The 17,714-nt window shown below is 41.4% G+C and overlaps 2 protein-coding genes across 4 annotated transcripts; one reads left to right on the top strand and one right to left on the bottom strand.

Annotated features, from left to right (window-relative positions):
• Positions 1-92: 92 nt before the first annotated feature.
• LOC311148833 (ankyrin repeat domain-containing protein 29-like) lies at positions 93-7,680 on the bottom strand. Of its 3 annotated transcripts, none has more exons than XM_084185828.1 (10): positions 7,480-7,680; positions 5,907-6,076; positions 5,334-5,432; positions 4,979-5,077; positions 4,461-4,559; positions 3,864-3,962; positions 3,609-3,707; positions 3,331-3,426; positions 1,265-1,363; positions 93-1,150 (listed from the first exon to the last, which is right to left on the bottom strand). In XM_084185828.1, exons 3-10 carry the CDS (start codon positions 5,412-5,414, stop codon positions 1,067-1,069), a joined length of 756 nt encoding a protein of 251 aa, XP_084041954.1. In that variant the 5' UTR covers positions 5,415-5,432; positions 5,907-6,076; positions 7,480-7,680; the 3' UTR covers positions 93-1,066. The 3 variants fall into 3 exon arrangements, with proteins under 3 accessions (XP_084041954.1, XP_084041953.1, XP_084041952.1); XM_084185827.1 differs by having other exon boundaries at positions 5,966-6,076; positions 7,480-7,675; XM_084185826.1 differs by having other exon boundaries at positions 3,609-3,962; positions 5,966-6,076; positions 7,480-7,593.
• A 3,225-nt stretch (positions 7,681-10,905) lies between these two features.
• On the top strand, positions 10,906-12,983 carry LOC311148593 (procathepsin L-like; the record flags this gene model as incomplete). Its single annotated transcript, XM_084185574.1, has 7 exons — positions 10,906-11,040; positions 11,253-11,375; positions 11,641-11,805; positions 11,901-12,122; positions 12,298-12,466; positions 12,645-12,750; positions 12,884-12,983. 7 exons carry the CDS (start codon positions 10,906-10,908, stop codon positions 12,981-12,983), a joined length of 1,020 nt encoding a protein of 339 aa, XP_084041700.1.
• Between the last annotated feature and the right edge of the window lie 4,731 nt (positions 12,984-17,714).

Genomic DNA, 17,714 nt, shown 5'->3' with positions numbered 1-17,714 from the left:
CGACCCATCATTGTCAATTTACTGCGGTCAATTTCACAGCCTATTCTTAAAATGTATGCGCATTGCATATGCGAGAAATAAGGTCAGACAAAGAAGATCAGACACATTTTAATGGATTCAGTTTCTTGGTGATTTATATATACACTAGATGACTATTGAGGGCACTGTGTTGAAGCCGTCGTGGCTCCATCTTGGCACTCCCCAACTGTCGTAATTTTTTTGGGAAACTATAGAAATTGATTTATTAACGTCTACATTCATTTTTGCCACATTTACTCTATTACAGACACCTTAATGCATACTTAAAAATTATATCATGTGAGCTAAACAAAATCTTTACATATATAAAAACATTTTCCTTAAAGTATAATTTTTTGAGATTACTAATGTTACTTTGCCCACTACAACAACAACATACTTAAATACATGTAATTTTGTCCTTGAAACATTTAATTGAAATACCGTAGAATTCTATTCATTCCTATGGAGGACTACTCCTACTGAGGAGTGCCAATATGGCCGACCGGTGGCTTCAAAGTCTGTCAATGGCCAATACGTAGCATCAGCAAATCCAGGGTTTATATAGATCACTGGTACCAATGGTAAGTACACTGACCTCTAGTGACTTGTTGTTATTATAGCATATTACTGACTTGGTCACAGGACTATTTTTTTATTTCACATTAATCTTTTATTGAAATTGCAGAAATAAAAAATTGCAAAATATTTAGAAATATTACAGCACCAGGGATAAAATATTTTAGAAACAGAAACTATACAGCAAAGTTAGAACAACACCTCAAAGGAAAGGATGTACATGGCAAAATAACTCTAGCCACAAACGGATGCATTTTGGTAGTAGGCTACATATTGAACCATCCTCATAGATATGTCCAGTTTCGGTTACTCCAAATAGCATTGTATTTTCTGAAGCTGCAAATGAAAGCAAGAACCATAAGTATTGTAGTGTGACTGAATCCTGTTGGTTTGTTCTCTGTTGTTCGGAGCCCTCAGCGCATTTCTCTCCATAAAACAACCATGGTCTAAGGTGGGAACTAGGGTTTCATCATATACTTCCATTTAAGATTTGCGGTCGCAGAGCACTCAGGATGCGATCACTCTTTGTAAGATCTGCTGGTAGTTCATTGTTCTGCAAAGAAAACAAAACAAGTCATTACAAAATAATCAACCCGAACGACATCCTAAAATGCATCCTTCTCCTCTGCTTTTCTTCTTCTCCCTTGTACACACTGCTGTGATTTACCTTGTTGGGTAGCGTGGGGTCTGCATTGGCCCCGAGCAGAAGTTTTACACTTTTATGATTGCCACCCATGACAGCAGCGTGGAGGACTGTTGAACCATTCTGGAGAAATGGAATGGTGAGGCCACTTGTAACTAATGGCTGTTTCTTTTCACTAAAACACTGACAATGTTTTACAATACAATGTTTCACAATATACAGTACCAGCCAAAAGTTTGGACACACCTACTCATTCAAGGGTTTTTATATATTTGTACTATTTTCTATGTTGTAGAATAATAGTGAAGACATCAAAACTATGAAATAACACATATGGAATCATGTAGTAACCAAAAAAGTGTTAAACAAATCAAAATCTATTTTATATTTGAGATTCTTCAAATAGCCACCCTTTGCCTTGATGACAGCCTTGCACACTCTTGGCATTCTCTAAACCAGCTTCACCTGGAATGCTTTTCCAACAGTCTTGAAGGAGTTCCCACATATGCTTAGCACTTGTTGGCTGCTTTTCCTTCACTCTGCCGTCCGAGTCATCCCAAACCATCTCAATTGGGTTGAGGTCGGGGGATTGTGGAGGCCAGGTCATCTGATGCAGCACTCCATCACTCTCCTTCTTGGTCAAATAGCCCTTACACAGCCTGGAGGTGTGTTGGGTCATTATCCTGTTGAAAAACAAATGATAGTCCCACTAAGCCCAAACCAGATGGGATGGCGTACCACTGTAGAATGCTGTGGTAGCCATGCTGGTTAAGTGTGCCTTGAATTCTAAATAAATCACTGACAGTGTCACCAGCAAAGCACCCCCACACCATAACACCACCTCCTCCATGCTTTACGGTGGGAACTACACATGAGGAGATCATCCGTTCACCCACACCGCGTCTCACAAAGACACGGCGGTTGGAACCAAAAATCTCAAATTTGGACACCAGACCAAAGGACACATTTCCACCGGTCTAATGGCCATTGCTCGTGTTTCTTGGCCCAAGCAGGTCTCTTCTTATTATTGGTGTCCTTTAGTAGTGGTTTCTTTGCAGCAATTCGACCATGAAGGCCTGATTCACACAGTCCCCTCTGAACAGTTAATGTTGAGATGTGTCTGTGACTTGAACTCTGTGAAGCATTTATTTGGGCTGCAATTTCTGAGGCTGGTAACTCTAATGAACTTATCCTCTGCAGCAGAGGTAACTCTTGGTCTTCCATTCCTGTGGTGGTCCTCATGAGATCCAGTTTCATCATAGCACTTGATGGTTTTTGCGACTGCACTTGAAGAAACTTCTTGAAATGTTCCATATTGACTGACCTTCATGTCTTAAAGTAATGATGGACTGTCGTTTCTCTTTGGTTATTTGTGCTGTTCTTGCCATAATATGGACTTGATCTTTTACCAAATAGGGCTACCTTCTGTATACCCCCCCTACCTTGTCACAACACAACTGATTGGCTCAAATGCATTAAGAAGGAAAGAAATTCCACAAATTAACTTTTAAGAAGGCACACCTGTTAATTGAAATGCATTCCAGGTGACTACCTCATGAAGCTGGTTGAGAGAATGCCAAGAGTGTGCAAAGCTGTCATCAAGGCAAATGGTGGCTATGTGAAGAATCTCAAATATAACATATATTTTGATTTGTTTAACACTTTTTTGGTTACTACATTATTCCATATGTTTTATTTCATAGTTTTACATTTACATTTACATTTTAGTCATTTAGCAGACGCTCTTATCCAGAGCGACTTACAGGAGCAATTAGGGTTAAGTGCCTTGCTTAAGGGCACATCGACAGATTTTTCACCTAGTCGGCTCGGGGATTAGAACCAGCGACCTTTCGGTTACTGGCACAACGCTCTTACCCACTAAGCTACCTGCCGCCCCAATAGTGAAGTTTTAATGTCTTCACTATTATTCTACAATGTAAAAAATTGTAAAAATAAAGAAAAACCCTTGAATGAGTAGGTGTGTCCAAACCTTTGACTGGTAGTGTACTTCTGAATAAAAACTACTCCTCTGGGTCATGGCCAGAGTCAAGAGACGACAAAGAGCAAGCATCACTGCCTAGATATCTTACCTTGAGAAGGCCCATTGAAGGGGAAAACTTGAGGAGCTCCTCAATGACACTGTTGTGTCCTTTGAAAGCTGCCTTGAATAATGCAGTTGACCCGTCCTTCAATAAGATCAAAAGAAACATGAGACATTGACATTTTAATTCCCCATTCAATATATAATAAGCCTTACAAAAATAAATCCATTTCAATACATGACTTGATTGAATATATTGATGGAGGACAATCATCTTGTCTTCGTCAACCCACTGGGTACCCACTGGGTTGCTAAAGGACAACATACTTTTCTGTCAGCATCCCGATCTGCACCACGCAGAAGTAAAACCTTCACTACTTCACTGTGTCCCATCTGGGCTGCCATCCACAGGGGGGCTGTGCCATCCTGGAGAGGGGGGTTAGTGAGGGAGGGGGTGAGAGAAAGAGAAGGGAGAAAAGTGAAATGGAGAGAAAATACAAGCAGGAAGAGGGTGAGAAGAGAGATGAAGAAGTCAGTCCCTCTAATGAAGTCCTCTATTATTGTATGGGGGAGTGGCCTCACCTCCCTAGGGTGGTTAACTTTGGCTCCAGTTGACAGCAGTTGACGTATGACAGTCACATGCCCCTCCTGGGAAGCAAGGAAGAGTGGGGTGGCACCATCCTGAGCATGATATTAGAAACATGTCACATCAGCAAAGCAACTGCATGACAAAGTTATGCAATGTATGGCTTGTTCATGAATAGTAACATATAGAATGGCACTGTTGTGGGTACAATGGATCGTATGTATGACAGGGGTCATAGATGGGCCATCTGCCTTATAGAAAGGAGAGACACAGAGGCAAAAAACACACAATTGTCAATCACCAATATCAGAACTAGTAGTGAGCAGAGAATCACTACTGTGTTGAAATTCATGTAAGCCTTACTGTATCGTTTTCATACAAACATGTAACATAGTTACACTGAGCAATCCAATCCTTTCTATGTGGTGCATAAAACAAAATGCATCTCATGTCTGACTTAGCGGTAACCCGAGAGGGTCTCCCACTGGGATTTTGGTGTGTTGTGGACTACAGCATTGGACACTGTGGGGCTCTGCAGGAGTGTGGGAAAAGGACAGACATAGTGAGATGAGATAGGTGTTAGGGATGCTCACATGCAGCTGGTCATGAACATTGGCTCCATTCTTCAACAGAGTGTCTACCACCTTAGAGTGGCCATACTGACAGGCTGCAGAGAGGGCTGTGCCACCATCCTGCCAAACCATGACAACAGATTAGCCACATATCCTGCAGTGACTGGCACATGGAGTCTCTCTCTCTCTCTCTCTCTCTCTCTCTCTCATCGTCTCTCCTCTCTCTCTCTCTCTCTCTAGCCTATACTCTCTCTCTCTCTCTCTCTCTCTCTCTCTCTCTCTCTCTCTCTCTCTCTCTCTCTCTCTCTCTCTCTCTCTCTCTCTCTCTCTCTCTCTCTCTCTCTCTCTCTCTCTCTCTCTCTCTCTCTCTCTCTCTCTCTCTCTCTCTCTTCTCTCTCTCTCTCTCTCTCTCTCTCTCTCTCTCTCTCTCTCTCTCTCTCTCTCTCTCTCTCTCTCTCTCTCTCTCTCTCTCTCTCTCTCTCTCTCTCTCTCTCCTCTCTCTCTCTCTCTCTCTCTCTCTCTCTCTCTCTCTCTCTCACCTTTGTCTGGAATTCAGTCGAGGCACCAAATTCAAAGAGGAGCTTCACTACTTCATTGTGTCCCTGCTGGGAAGCGAAGAAGAGGGCAGTGGAGCCTGTCTGATTGTAGAAACATGCATTCAATGTCAGAAAGACCTTAAAAGGACATACACATTTCTCAACGCTTCAAACATCTTTACTGCTTATTGTTCTACTTTAGTCTCAAAGCAACATCAATAATGCAACGCTCATTTCAGGCGCCGTACTGTGTACTCTATGGAAAAGCAGATGGTTGCAGTTTATCAACGGTCAGCACTAAAACCAAGGTATTTCTTATAATGACAGCGAGGTGTACTAAAGTGGGAGTCTACCGTACCTCTCTCTGCAGGTTAATGTCAGCTCCCTGCATGATCAGCTCCCTGGCACAGTCACTGTGGCCACTGTAGGACGCCACCATCAGGGCTGTGGTGCCAAACTGGAAAGAGATCAAGGCATCACAATCAATCAACACCTCAGTCCAGTCAGATCATTGTCTACATGTCATTCAAACTGCACATGAAATAAACCTGGAGGTCTAGATGTTTTGTTTTGTTTGGCAAGTGTTTTGATTCTCCTCCAGACAACATAACACACCCCTCCAAAGTACCAACCCTAGTCTGATGCTCCACCCAATCATTCACATTCCCTAATCTCTAAAGAAAGTTGCTGAAACATACTTGAACTTATCAGCGGAGATTTGACATAGCATTACATTTCAAATAGCACACAACAATAAACAATTAGATGTGACACATGGAAACTGCAAGCACCTGAACATGAGCGGACCTACAACACATTATTAAGACATACATACAACCGCACACACACACACACACAAACACACACACACACACACACACACACACACACACACACACACACAAGTTGTAGCTCTCTCTTTCTCTCCTACCACAGGTGGTTTATAGGTAAAGCGTGCAGCTGAGCCGCCAGGGCATGCAGCGTCCGTACACTGTCTCTGCAGTCGGCATCCACTCGGCCACTGTTGAGCAGTAACTGAAGCAGGGCTAAGTTCCCCTTCCGAGCTGCCCAAAACACAGCGTTAGCCAGGGGCGTCTCCTTCTGCAGGACAAACACACATGATACAACAGACACGTGTCAGATAACAGACCTGTAACCAGACTAAAAGACACTATCTACAGTATCATCTCAGAAGGCAAAATTTGGCAAGCAATTTCTTTGCTTGTATTGGTCAGACAATGGAGGTTATAGACAAAACCATTTCAAATGAGTTGCATTCAGGCTCTTCCTGTTCACAATCAATATGAGAATCAATATGGACAGAGGCTCTTTGCCCACATCGATTATGCTCTTGCATTGGGTATGTTGTGGTTATATGGTCTCTGGTCTGGTTGTGTGTGGTCTCTAAGAGTCTAGCTCCCACCCACTTATGTTGGTCCAAATTAATCTGGGTAAATTTTTCACCAGACAAGAAAAAGTGGGTGTGTCGGTGGGCATATAACGCAAACGTCTAGCAACCCAAAGGTTGTGTCTGAATTTCATCACGGACAACTTTATAATTTTCGCAACTTTTCAAATACGTACTACTTTTTAGCTACTTTGCAACTACTTAGCACGTTGGCTAACCATAACCTTAACCCTTTTCGCTAACTCCTCCCCTAACCTAGCTATGATTAGGTTGTCATGTCACTGCCATCTGGTCTCAGAGCATTTCGTATTATTCTGTATGTAAATCCGAGACGCCTTAGTTTTGTTTGTACTAATTTGTGGATGTCCATCATCCATTTGTTATGATATGTTACAAATTACAATTCGTATGATGTTACGAATTTGCGAAAAAAATTACAATATGTTACGAATTCCCAAAACGTATGATATGTTACGAATTCCAATTTGTTGTTGCTAACTTTGGCTAGGTGGCTAACGTTAGTCAGGTCATAAGGGCATGACTAACTGCTCGTTCAAAACAACTGGGAACTCGGAAACTACGTGGTCAAATCATGATGTCAGTGATCTTCAGGTCGGAAAGTCGGAGCTCTAGAAAGAGGCCCGAGTTGGATGACCATTCAAATCGATTTTTCCCAGTCAGAGCTTGTTTATTTCCAAGTTCCCTGTTGTTTTCAACCCACTGAAGTCAGAAGTCGGAGATTTCCAAGTTCCTAGTTGTTTTGAACCCGGCATATGTCCGGGAAGACCATGACCACGAAGGTCAAGCAGCAGATCTAATTTCCTTAAAGACGTTATTATTGCGAGCAAGCCCCTGCGGTCTATTACGTGCGCATAACTCATCATAGGCCTATTCATAACAGCACAGATTAGAAGCCATGGCCGCAAAGAAAGTAAGCATTCGTAGTGAGTAGATTCATTCCAAGCTTGTTTAGAGTTAGCCTATGCAGTAGTAGCTGTAGCTCTAGTTTAGATCCCTGTAATATGGATATCTATATACCGTGGAGTTGAGTCAACTCAGCTACCTATGCAGAAAAACAGGAGAACGTGGAGATTACCTTTAACGACATCCTGCAGACCTCATTCGTGACTCATATTTCTTGCGTATGCAAAAAAATTGCGATGGGTTTAACTGTAATAACTGGCTATAATTCGTTTTGCCACACTGACTGCTCCAGGGGTGTCGGCGCGCCGTTGGAAAAACAACACGATGCCAATCCTCTGCAGTGCCGCGAGTCACGACCGCTGCAGCTCTGTCTGCTCACTGTCACGATTCCTTGGAGTCGTTCGTTCAACCAAATGAAACGAGTTCGATTCTATTACCGTTTCATTTTGGGGGTAGTAGTTGGTTTATCATGAGGCAAAATAGGCTGTTATTTTATATCTGGCACAAGGTTTTGTTACATTCGAGGTAGTGTAGGATTATAGTCCTGACTAATTAATTCATTTATATAGCATTTGTAGGCCTACATATTGCTAAAATGTGGTGAATCTGTGTTTGAGGAAAGAACTGTGTTTACCTAATTATTTACCTGGTAACTCATTATGTTTTCTTATTGGCCAATGCATTCATTGTGTTGGATAACCTTATCTGACTCCATCCACGTATCCAGTCCTTGCTCCTAACACCCCTAATCCAGTCCTTGCTCCTAATGCCCCTAAACTCCAGAAAGTCAGCCATACAACTGTAGTAGGGGAGAGTGAGGTAAATTGAGCCATTTTAGACATTCAGTATCACTCTGTCGAGGGAAATATAGTATTTTTTCTAACAAAGATATCAACATATATTTCAGGATGTTGTGTATCCCTGGAAATAATCAGAATTTATGTAAACATTATAGTTTTGAGAAAAAGTGCTCTCTTGTCACAACTTAACCTGTGTATGGGGGGCACAATTTACCCCAGCTAATGTTCTGAATAAAAGGGCAACTACACTCTCCACATTTTTGGGGGATTTTTCCCAGACAAAAAAAATGGCCTCCTGATGTGGTTTAAGCATTGTTGTGGAGCCGTTTGGACATTGTTTGGCAAAAGTAGAGTATACCCACTTCTCCAGTCACCACTACACCCCTGTATTAGCCCACACAGCTACAGATATATTTTTGTAGGTTTAGGACCTCATATTGAAGCATATAGAGATCCCAACTGATGTATAGAGCAATCTTAAAATGATCTACTTTGCTTTAGATACAAGCATCATGAAACCTCTAACATATTCATTTGACTTGGGGAAAATCCGTTTTTTGGACCTAACTTAACGGACCTAACTTAAAAGCTTAACACTTTTTCCATGTGGTTTCTTCCTTCACAGACTCCATGAAATTATGACCTCTTCCTAAGTATTTGGTCAAACGGTTAATTGTATGGTTTCCTAGAAACAATGGTGGCTCAATTTACCCCTTTGGCGCTCCCCTACTCGGATCTTACAGTAGATCTTACAGTAGTGTCTGTGCTGTGACACAGGCTACCCTGCATTCTTGGATGTTGAGCAGCTATTACTGCACCCAGCTGTTTCAAAGGTATTATTAGTTTGTGACAAACTTTGGGACGGAGAAGAAACATGACTACTCACATGAAAAAATACTATAGTATACTATGGTTTAAATACTATAGTATTCACTGTAGTGTTTTTGCTGACTTTACTATAGTATTCACTGCAGTATTTACTGTAGTATACTGTTGTATTCACAGTTAACTATATAAATACTGTGGTCAAATAAGACTGTAGTATATACTATAGTAATTAATGCAGTGTTTTTGCAGCTTGTAGTATACTGTAGAATTTACTGTAGTGTTTTTGCAGACTGTAGTATACTGTAGTATTTACTGTAGTGTTTTTGTGGACATTACTGTAGTATTTACTATAGTGTTTTTGTTTTATTATCTTTGACATAGAAGTGGAGGCGTTCTCCTTCAGGATACCTACTGGAGAAATACTAAATGAGCACATTTTCCATAACCTGTAGGTAGCACAGGAGGCTGCTGAGCGGAAGACAGCTCATAATAATGTCTGGAACAGAGCAAATGATTCCGCTCCAACCATTAGCACGAGCCCATCCTCCCCAATTAAGGTGCCACCAAACTCCTGTGGTTGGTTGGTTGGTTGGTTGGTTGGACGGACGGACGGACGGACGGACGGACGGACGGACTGGGGTCTGAACGGATAGTTCAGAGCTTTTGCTCTTTTCTATAACCTTTAGGGAACACAATATGGTGTATACTTGGCATGTAGGTTTCTCACTTATGGGTGGCACAAATTGTGATATAGGGGAGGAGAATGGGCAGGGTATATGCAAATTAAATACTGTAGTATTTAATATAGTTTAAAAAGTGTAGTGTTTTTGCGGACATTACTGTAGGATTTACTCAGTGTTTTTTTCCGGACAATACTGTAGTATTTACTGTAATATTCTACAGTATAATACAACATTCTATAGTAAGTACTACACATTATCAAGGGATACTACAGTGTGTAGTGTAGTATTCTACAGTATACTACAGTTTACTATATAATTCTATAGTAAGTACTGTAGTATTCTATAGTAAACTGTAGTAGTTTTTCATGTGGGATATGCTGGTCATTCAAGCTTCAGTGATGCAATGGGTGCCTGGGCCTACACAACCGCACAGCCTACTCTTAGAAAAAAAGGTGCTTCGGCTGTCCCCATAGGAGAACCCTATGGAGAATCCTTTTTGGTTCCAGGTAGAATCCTTTTGGTTCCAGGTAGAACCCTTTTGGGTTCCACATAGAACCAAAAATGATTATACCTGGAATCGAAAAGGGTTCTCCTATGGGGACAGCCAAATAACCCCTTTGGAACCCTTTTTTCTAAGAGTGTATCACTAAAATATCAGGGTGCATAATTGCAGGTAGCCTGTGTAAGTAGAAGTTGTTTTGATTACTATTTAGTTGTAAGCTTGTAATTGGCAGGTTTTTAGAGATGAGCTGTATATAGAGTAGGCTATCATATTTTCTTGGCACTGCTAAGCTGTTTTTGTGATGAGTACCAAAAAACTGATATGGGCTACTTTGAATAGTGACATGCTGTGTTTACAGTCTGTTGCCTGGGATTGTCTAATAAGAGGGTTTCTGTCCCCTGTTGCCACCTCCCTCTTGTGTGTAGGTGATGGGGATTCAGACAGGCCCAAGGGTAGCACACCCTCCATCACAGGCAATAAAAGAGGGGGTGATGACCAGTCACGGTCAGAGTGTGGAGTTAGTCTCAGAACATGAAGACAAGACAGCCCAACTTTCCATCAGGTGAGTGCCAGGTTATTGACATTCATTTAGCCTAATTTCCTTTCATGATTTCATTGTTTTAATAACATAACATTCAGAATCGCAGAGCATTTATAGTGTTTCCATAGAATTCTCTATCTAATATTGTATAAATTGCAGCAAAGTAATTTACAACAGAACACAATACATTTGGTGAAATACTGTACTCTGATCATCCATCGCTCCAGTCCAATGGGCCAGCCACATGGGGAGAGCTGTGCTGCTCTCTCTCCTCCTGTCTGATCCTCTCCACGTGGCATCAGACTCAGATGAGGAGGTGCAGGGGCCTTCAGAGTGGCAAACATGGAAGAGGAGCAACGGTGTGTCCTACGACGAGAAGGTTAGATGTTATTTTATACACATACTCGTAGACACAGACTGTATAAACAAACACACCCCAATAGTTACTGTAGACGTAGGCTATTCATCTGCATATTGGCCTACATGAAGACGCATTGTAAACATTTAGGAATTCATTCCATCCCTCCCAGACACACACCGTAACAATAATCAACTACTTTATTTGTTTGTTCATTCTGTTCTTTCCTGAAGCGGGATGACATTGAGAGGATGGCCATATGGGAGAACAACATGAGAGTGATTGATGAGAATAATAACAGTTTTCTCAGAGGGACAAAGATGTTCACCATGGCCATGAATAAATATGGGGACCTGGTAAGTGGCCATCATCATCTTCACTTCTCTTTAGTACAGGATGTTATAGTCCAAGATACTTCATGGATACTCATGATCCACTTTGAGCAATTTCAACTGAGAGCTGCAACATTCCCATTTCTGTTCTAATTTCTGTTCATTTGTATACATTATGAGAGATTGTTCTCATTGCAGTGTATTGAAACAGTATTTTCCCATTTTTCATTGATTCCTTCATACATTTCATACTAAATCACTTTGGAATTTCTCTGTCTTCAATGCGTAGACAAGGCACGAATACAAGCGTTTGCAAGGTGCCATGATAAATAGCAAAATAAAGAGAGGAGGGACGAATGCATCCGCTCGAAAGCTCCGTGCCAGTGCTCAGAAGTTAGGGTCTGTTACCGTTGACTACAGATCCACGGGCTATGTCACTGAAGTCAAAGACCAGGTGAGGCTTTTCTTTAGAAAATTCTGGAAGTAGAATTTCAGTCCAAACTAGGAAGGGATTTTAAATCCACACTGTCTATTGATTTCTCCTCACAGGGCTATTGTGGCTCCTGCTGGGCCTTTAGCACTACGGGGGCCATCGAGGGACAGATATTCAAGAGGACAGGTCAGCTGGTGTCTTTGAGTGAGCAGAACCTTGTGGACTGCTCCAAGCCCTATGGCACCTATGGCTGCAGTGGTGCCTGGATGGCTAATGCCTATGAATATGTGGTTCAGAATGGGCTTCAGTCCACAGACACCTACCCCTACACATCAGTGGTAAGAGTCTGACTGGGGACATCCCTGACCATGTACACCAATGTTACATAATGTTAATAGCAACTTATATACAGCCGTAAAAGAGATCCAGGTCTCAGTCTGTTTTTCCCTGTTAAAATAAAGATGATTTAAGAAGTACAATGGTTGAGGATAAAACACTTTTCTGTATTTCTAGGACACCCAACCCTGTTTCTACGACAGCAGTCAGTCGGTTGCCAGCATCACTGGTTACATGTTCATACCCACTGGAGATGAGCAGGCCCTGGCTGACGCTGTGGCAACCATTGGTCCAATCACTATCGCTGTGGATGCAGATCACCCAAGCTTCATGTTCTACAGTTCAGGTTGGTCTTCACTGAATTCCTTGAAGGTGGTAGACAGCTAAATGTAGTGTTTTGTTTCCCATGACTGTACATATTAACTTTGATAGTCCAGGTAAAGGTTTTTGATTCCATAAAAAAAAATGCATTTGCCCTATCTGAGCTTGCCTCATTGTAACCAGAGCTATTATTGGTCAAACAGGAATATATGAGGAGCCAAGCTGTAACCCCAACAACCTCAGTCATGCGGTGCTGCTGGTTGGCTATGGCTCTGAAGGGGGGCAAGACTATTGGATAATCAAAAACAGGTGGGTGAATCACAGACGGGAGTGACATGGTTTACATTCTAACAAAATATAATAGTTGGGTTACTTTTTAATATACATATATGTAGGACATTTGTTGTACATAAATGTATGCCTGTTTTCCTTTTCTTCCCAGCTGGGGTACTGCATGGGGAGAGAGTGGCTACATGCGAATGATCCGGAATGGCAGCAACACTTGTGGCATCGCAAGCTACGCTCTGTATCCTATTTTATGAACCATATAAGTGATAAAGTGTCAGAGACAGAACACATCATCTTGGTGTTGGATAGGTTGTCAGAGGTTAATATTGATTTGGTTTATTTGTGGGGGTGATGGTGCCAAGTATTCTGTCTTCTATACTGTATTACTCTGAGCAATGCTATGGCCGTATTGCACTGTGAAAGAGAATAAAGTTAAATTGAATTGACATTTGACTGCGATTGTTTTTTTCGATTTCGACCGACTGTGTCAGGCTGGTCCAGAATTTTGATGTTACTATTGAAAGTTTTGGATATAGCATTGAATACAGGACTGGATATAGCACTAGATATTGTGCATCAAGGTATCTGATTGCTTGTGTTGAATTTTGAAGGTATATCCTTGCACAGCGAGGCCTCTTGAGAAAGCCCTTTCAATCTGCCAGAATGTCAAACAGTCTGCAGGAGGCGACGTAGGCGTGGGAACATAATCAGTGTGTAAGCAACGCTAGACTCTAGATTGTTTTTGATTTCCTTGTATTATATTGTTATCCAGTTCACCTGGTTCATATGGTTACACCTTCCATAGTTTTACAATTGTGAAGCGTGACGTTTGGTACACAGTACAAATACTATCTATGCCATGCCAACTTACTGCTCCACAAACACCTCTGAAGAAAAGGGAGTGGTACCCAAGTGATCTTTGAACCTCAACATGTTCACACCAAACTAAACAGACTAATATGCTCAGTCTTCCTGTAGGTATACCAGTCTATCTTTATAGGGGCATTCTATCTGGCCCTGGGCTACAGAGGGAGGAGCTCCTAGGTATTTAGGTATCATAGTTCCCACAGCCAAGCTCCTCTGCAGTGAGGGAGATAGTTTTGCTCTCTTGCAGACGTATGAAAATGACACAAGGGACTGTTTGCTGGTTTGGAGGAGTATGGGGATTATTGTTGTGGTGTGCTTTATTTGGCCCCTGCACAGATGGCCAGAGAGCACCACAGAGACATCCAAACTGTAGGTATGACTATCTGGCTCAGAGCCACCAGAGTGGTAAAGATCCTTTGCACAAAGGGCACCCCAGGATCCCTAGGAAGTACTGTGACACCTCATTCAACAACCAGTCAGCTGGAGCCATCAACCAGGTAATAAAGGGCTAAAGAATAGATATTTGCTAAAGAAACCAATTTGCCTGCTATTTTCAACTACAGTCGTATGAAAAAGTTTGGGCACCCCTCTGAGGCTGCATAACAATTTACTCTGTCGTCACAGAAAATGATCACAGTGGCATGCCATTCATTTTCTAATAAAAGCTGAGTACTGGGGTATTGTCCAGACAAAGATTTTTAGTGTAGCAATATTAAGTTGTATGAAATTAAATCAGATGTGAAAAATAGGCTATGCAAAAATTTGGGCACCCTTGTCATTCTGTTGATTTGAATACCTGTAACTACTTAGCACTGATTAATTGGAACACACAATTGGTTTGGTGAGCTCATTAAGCCTTGAACTTCATAGACAAGTGCATCCAATCATGAGAAAAGGTATTTAAGGTGGCCAATTGCAAGTTGTTGTTCTCTTTGACTCTCCTCTGAAGAGTGGCAACATGGGGGCCTCAAAACAACTCGCAAATGACCTGAAAACAAAGATTGTTCAACATTATGGTTTAGGGGAAGGCTACAAAAAGCTATCGCAGAGATGTAAGCTGTCAGTGTCCACTGTGAGGAACATAGTGAGGAAATGGAAGACCACCGGCACAGTTCTTGTTAAGGCCAGAAGTGGCAGGCCAAGTCCAAATATCGGAGAGGCAAAGGCGAAGGATGGTGAGAACGGTCAAAAACAGCCCACAGACCACCTCCAAAGACCTACAACATCATCTTGCTGCAGATGGTGTCACTGTGCATCGTTCAACAATTCAGCGCACTTTGCACAAGGAGAAGCTGTACGGGAGAGTGATGCGGAAGAAGCCTTTTCTGCACACACGCCACAAACAGAGTCGCTTGAGGTATGCAAACGCACATTTGGACAAGCCAGCTTCATTTTGGAATAAGGTGCTGTGGACTGATGAAACAAAGATTGAGTTATTTGGTCATAACAAGGGGCGTTATGCATGGCGGCAAAAGAACACAGCGTTCCAAGAAAAACACTTGCTACCCACAGTAAAATTTGGTGGGGGTTCCATCATGCTGTGGGGCTGTGTGGCCAGTGCCGGTACTGGGAATCTTGTTAAAGTTGAGGGTCGCATGGATTCCACTCAATATCAGCAGATTCTTGGGAATAATGTTGAAGAATCAGTCACTAAGTTTAAGTTACGCCGGGGCTGGATATTTCAACAAGACAACGACCCAAAACACTGCTCAAAATCTACCCGGGCATTTTATGCAGAGAAACAAGTACAATGTTCTGGAATGGCCATCCCAGTCCCCAGACCTGAATATCATTGAGAATCTGTGGGATGATTTGAAGCGGGCTGTCCATGCTCGGCAACCATCAAACCTAACTGAAGTGGAGATGTTTTGTAAGGAGGAATGGTCCAAAATACCTTCATCCAGAATCCAGACACTCATTAGAGGCTATAGGAAGCGTCTAGAGGCTGTTATTTTAGCAAAAGGAGGCTCTACTAAATTTTGATGTGATTTTTCTGTTGGGGTGCCCAAATTTATGCACCCCAACATTTATGCACTGTCTAATTTCGTTTTGATGCATATTGCACATTTTATGTTAATCCAATAAACCTAATGTCACTACTGAAATATTACTGTGTCCATCAGTTATTTGATAGATCAAAATGAAATTGCTGATCCAAACACCCAATTATTTATAAATGGATATCATGGAAATTGTCAGGGGTGCCCAAACTTTTTCATACGACTGTACTATTGGAGGTTTAAGTTTAAGTGTCAAACAACAAAAATCGAAACATTTATTAATGTGTCGCACACAGAGATCACAGGGTACACAAACTTAAAAAAATTGAAAAATATTTATTGATTCCTCTCAAAAGGGAGCAAAAGGTCCAGACAACAGCACTTTTATACTTCAATCTTCAGGTGGTGCGTCCACCAGACCTGGGTTCAAATACATGCGTATTTGAGTATTTAAACAAATTCAATTATGAAATGTACTTTATTGGGTTTTCTCACACAAGAATGTCATAGGTTCTTCTCACAGGGTTACAGCAGTACTGTACATTGGAATATAATCATTAAGACACATGAAATATCCAAACATACATTCAACAATCACACCACAGTACAATACTATAATACATTTAAAATATCCTTACTGTACACAATATTACATTATCCTACAATATAATATCAAACACATTCTGTCTGGTGATAATAGGCTGGTCTAGACACCGAAGCCGTATTTGAGTATTTGTTATTTACAGTGCCTTCAGAAAGTATTCACACCCCTTTACTTTTTCCATGTTGTTGAGTTACAAAGTGGGATTAAAAAAGATTTAATTGTCATTTTTTGTCAACAGTCTACACAAAATACTCTGTAATGTCAAAGTGGAATAATTTTTTTTATTTTTATGAAAAATAAAACACGAATATATCTTGATTAGATAAGTATTCATCCCCCTGAGTCAATACATGTTAGAATCACATTTGGCAGATATTACAGCTGTCAGTCTTTCTGGGTATGTCTCTAAGAGGTTTCCACACCTGGACTGTGCAACATTTGCTAATTATTATTTTCAAAATTGTTCAAGCTCTGTCAAATTGGTTGTTGATCATTGCTAGACAACCATTTTCAGGTCTTGCCATAGATTTTCAAGCAGATTTAAGTCAAAACTGTAACTCGGTCACTCAGGAACATTCAATGTCTCCAGTGTAGATTTGTCCTTGTGTTTTAGGTTATTGTTCTGCTGAAAGGTAAATTAATCTTCCAGTGTCTGGTGGAAAGCAGACTGAACCAGGTTTTCCTCTAGGATTTTTCCTGTGATTAGCTTCTTTCTGTTTCTTTTTTATCCTGCAAAACTCCCAAGTCATTAACGATTACAAGCATACCCATAACATGATGCAGCCACCACTATGCTTGAAAATATAGAGAGTGGTACTCAGTAATGTGTGGCGCAGTGGTCTAAGGCACTGAATCGCAGTGCTAGCTGTGCCACTAGAGATCCTGGTTTGAAACCAGGCTCTGTCGTAGCTGGCCGCGACCAGGAGACCCATGGGGCGGCGAACAATTCATCCATGGTAGGGGAGGGAATGGCTGGCAGGGATGTAGCTCAGTTGGTAGAGCATGGCGTTTGCAACGCCAGGGTTGTGGGTTCGATTCCCATGGGGGGCCAGTATAAAAAATGATGTATGCACTAACTAACTGTAAGTTGCTCTGGATAAGAGCGTATGTAAAAAAATAATAATAATAATTTGCCCCAAACATAACACTTTGTATTCAGGACAAAAAGTTAATTGCTTTCCCACATTTTTATGCAGTATTACTTTAATGCCTTGTTGCAAGTTTTGGAATATTTGTATTCTGTACAGGCTTCCTTCTTTTCACTCTATCAATTAGGTTAGTATTGTGGAGTACCTACAATGTTGTTTTTCTCAATGTTGTTATTATTATTTGTTGATCCATCCTCAGTTTTCTCCAATCACAGCCATTAAACTCTGTAACTGTTTTAAAGTAGCCATTGGCTTCATGGTGAAATCCCTGAGCGGTTTCCTTCCTCTCCGGCAACTGAGTTAGGAAGGACGCCATCCAAAGTGTAATTAATAACTTCACCATGCTCAAAGGGATATTCAATGTCT

The sequence above is a fragment of the Coregonus lavaretus genome (genome assembly GCF_964263955.1).
Source record: "Coregonus lavaretus genome assembly, chromosome: 21".
Lineage (NCBI taxonomy): Eukaryota > Metazoa > Chordata > Actinopteri > Salmoniformes > Salmonidae > Coregonus > Coregonus lavaretus.
This window is presented reverse-complemented; position numbering and strand designations above follow the sequence as displayed.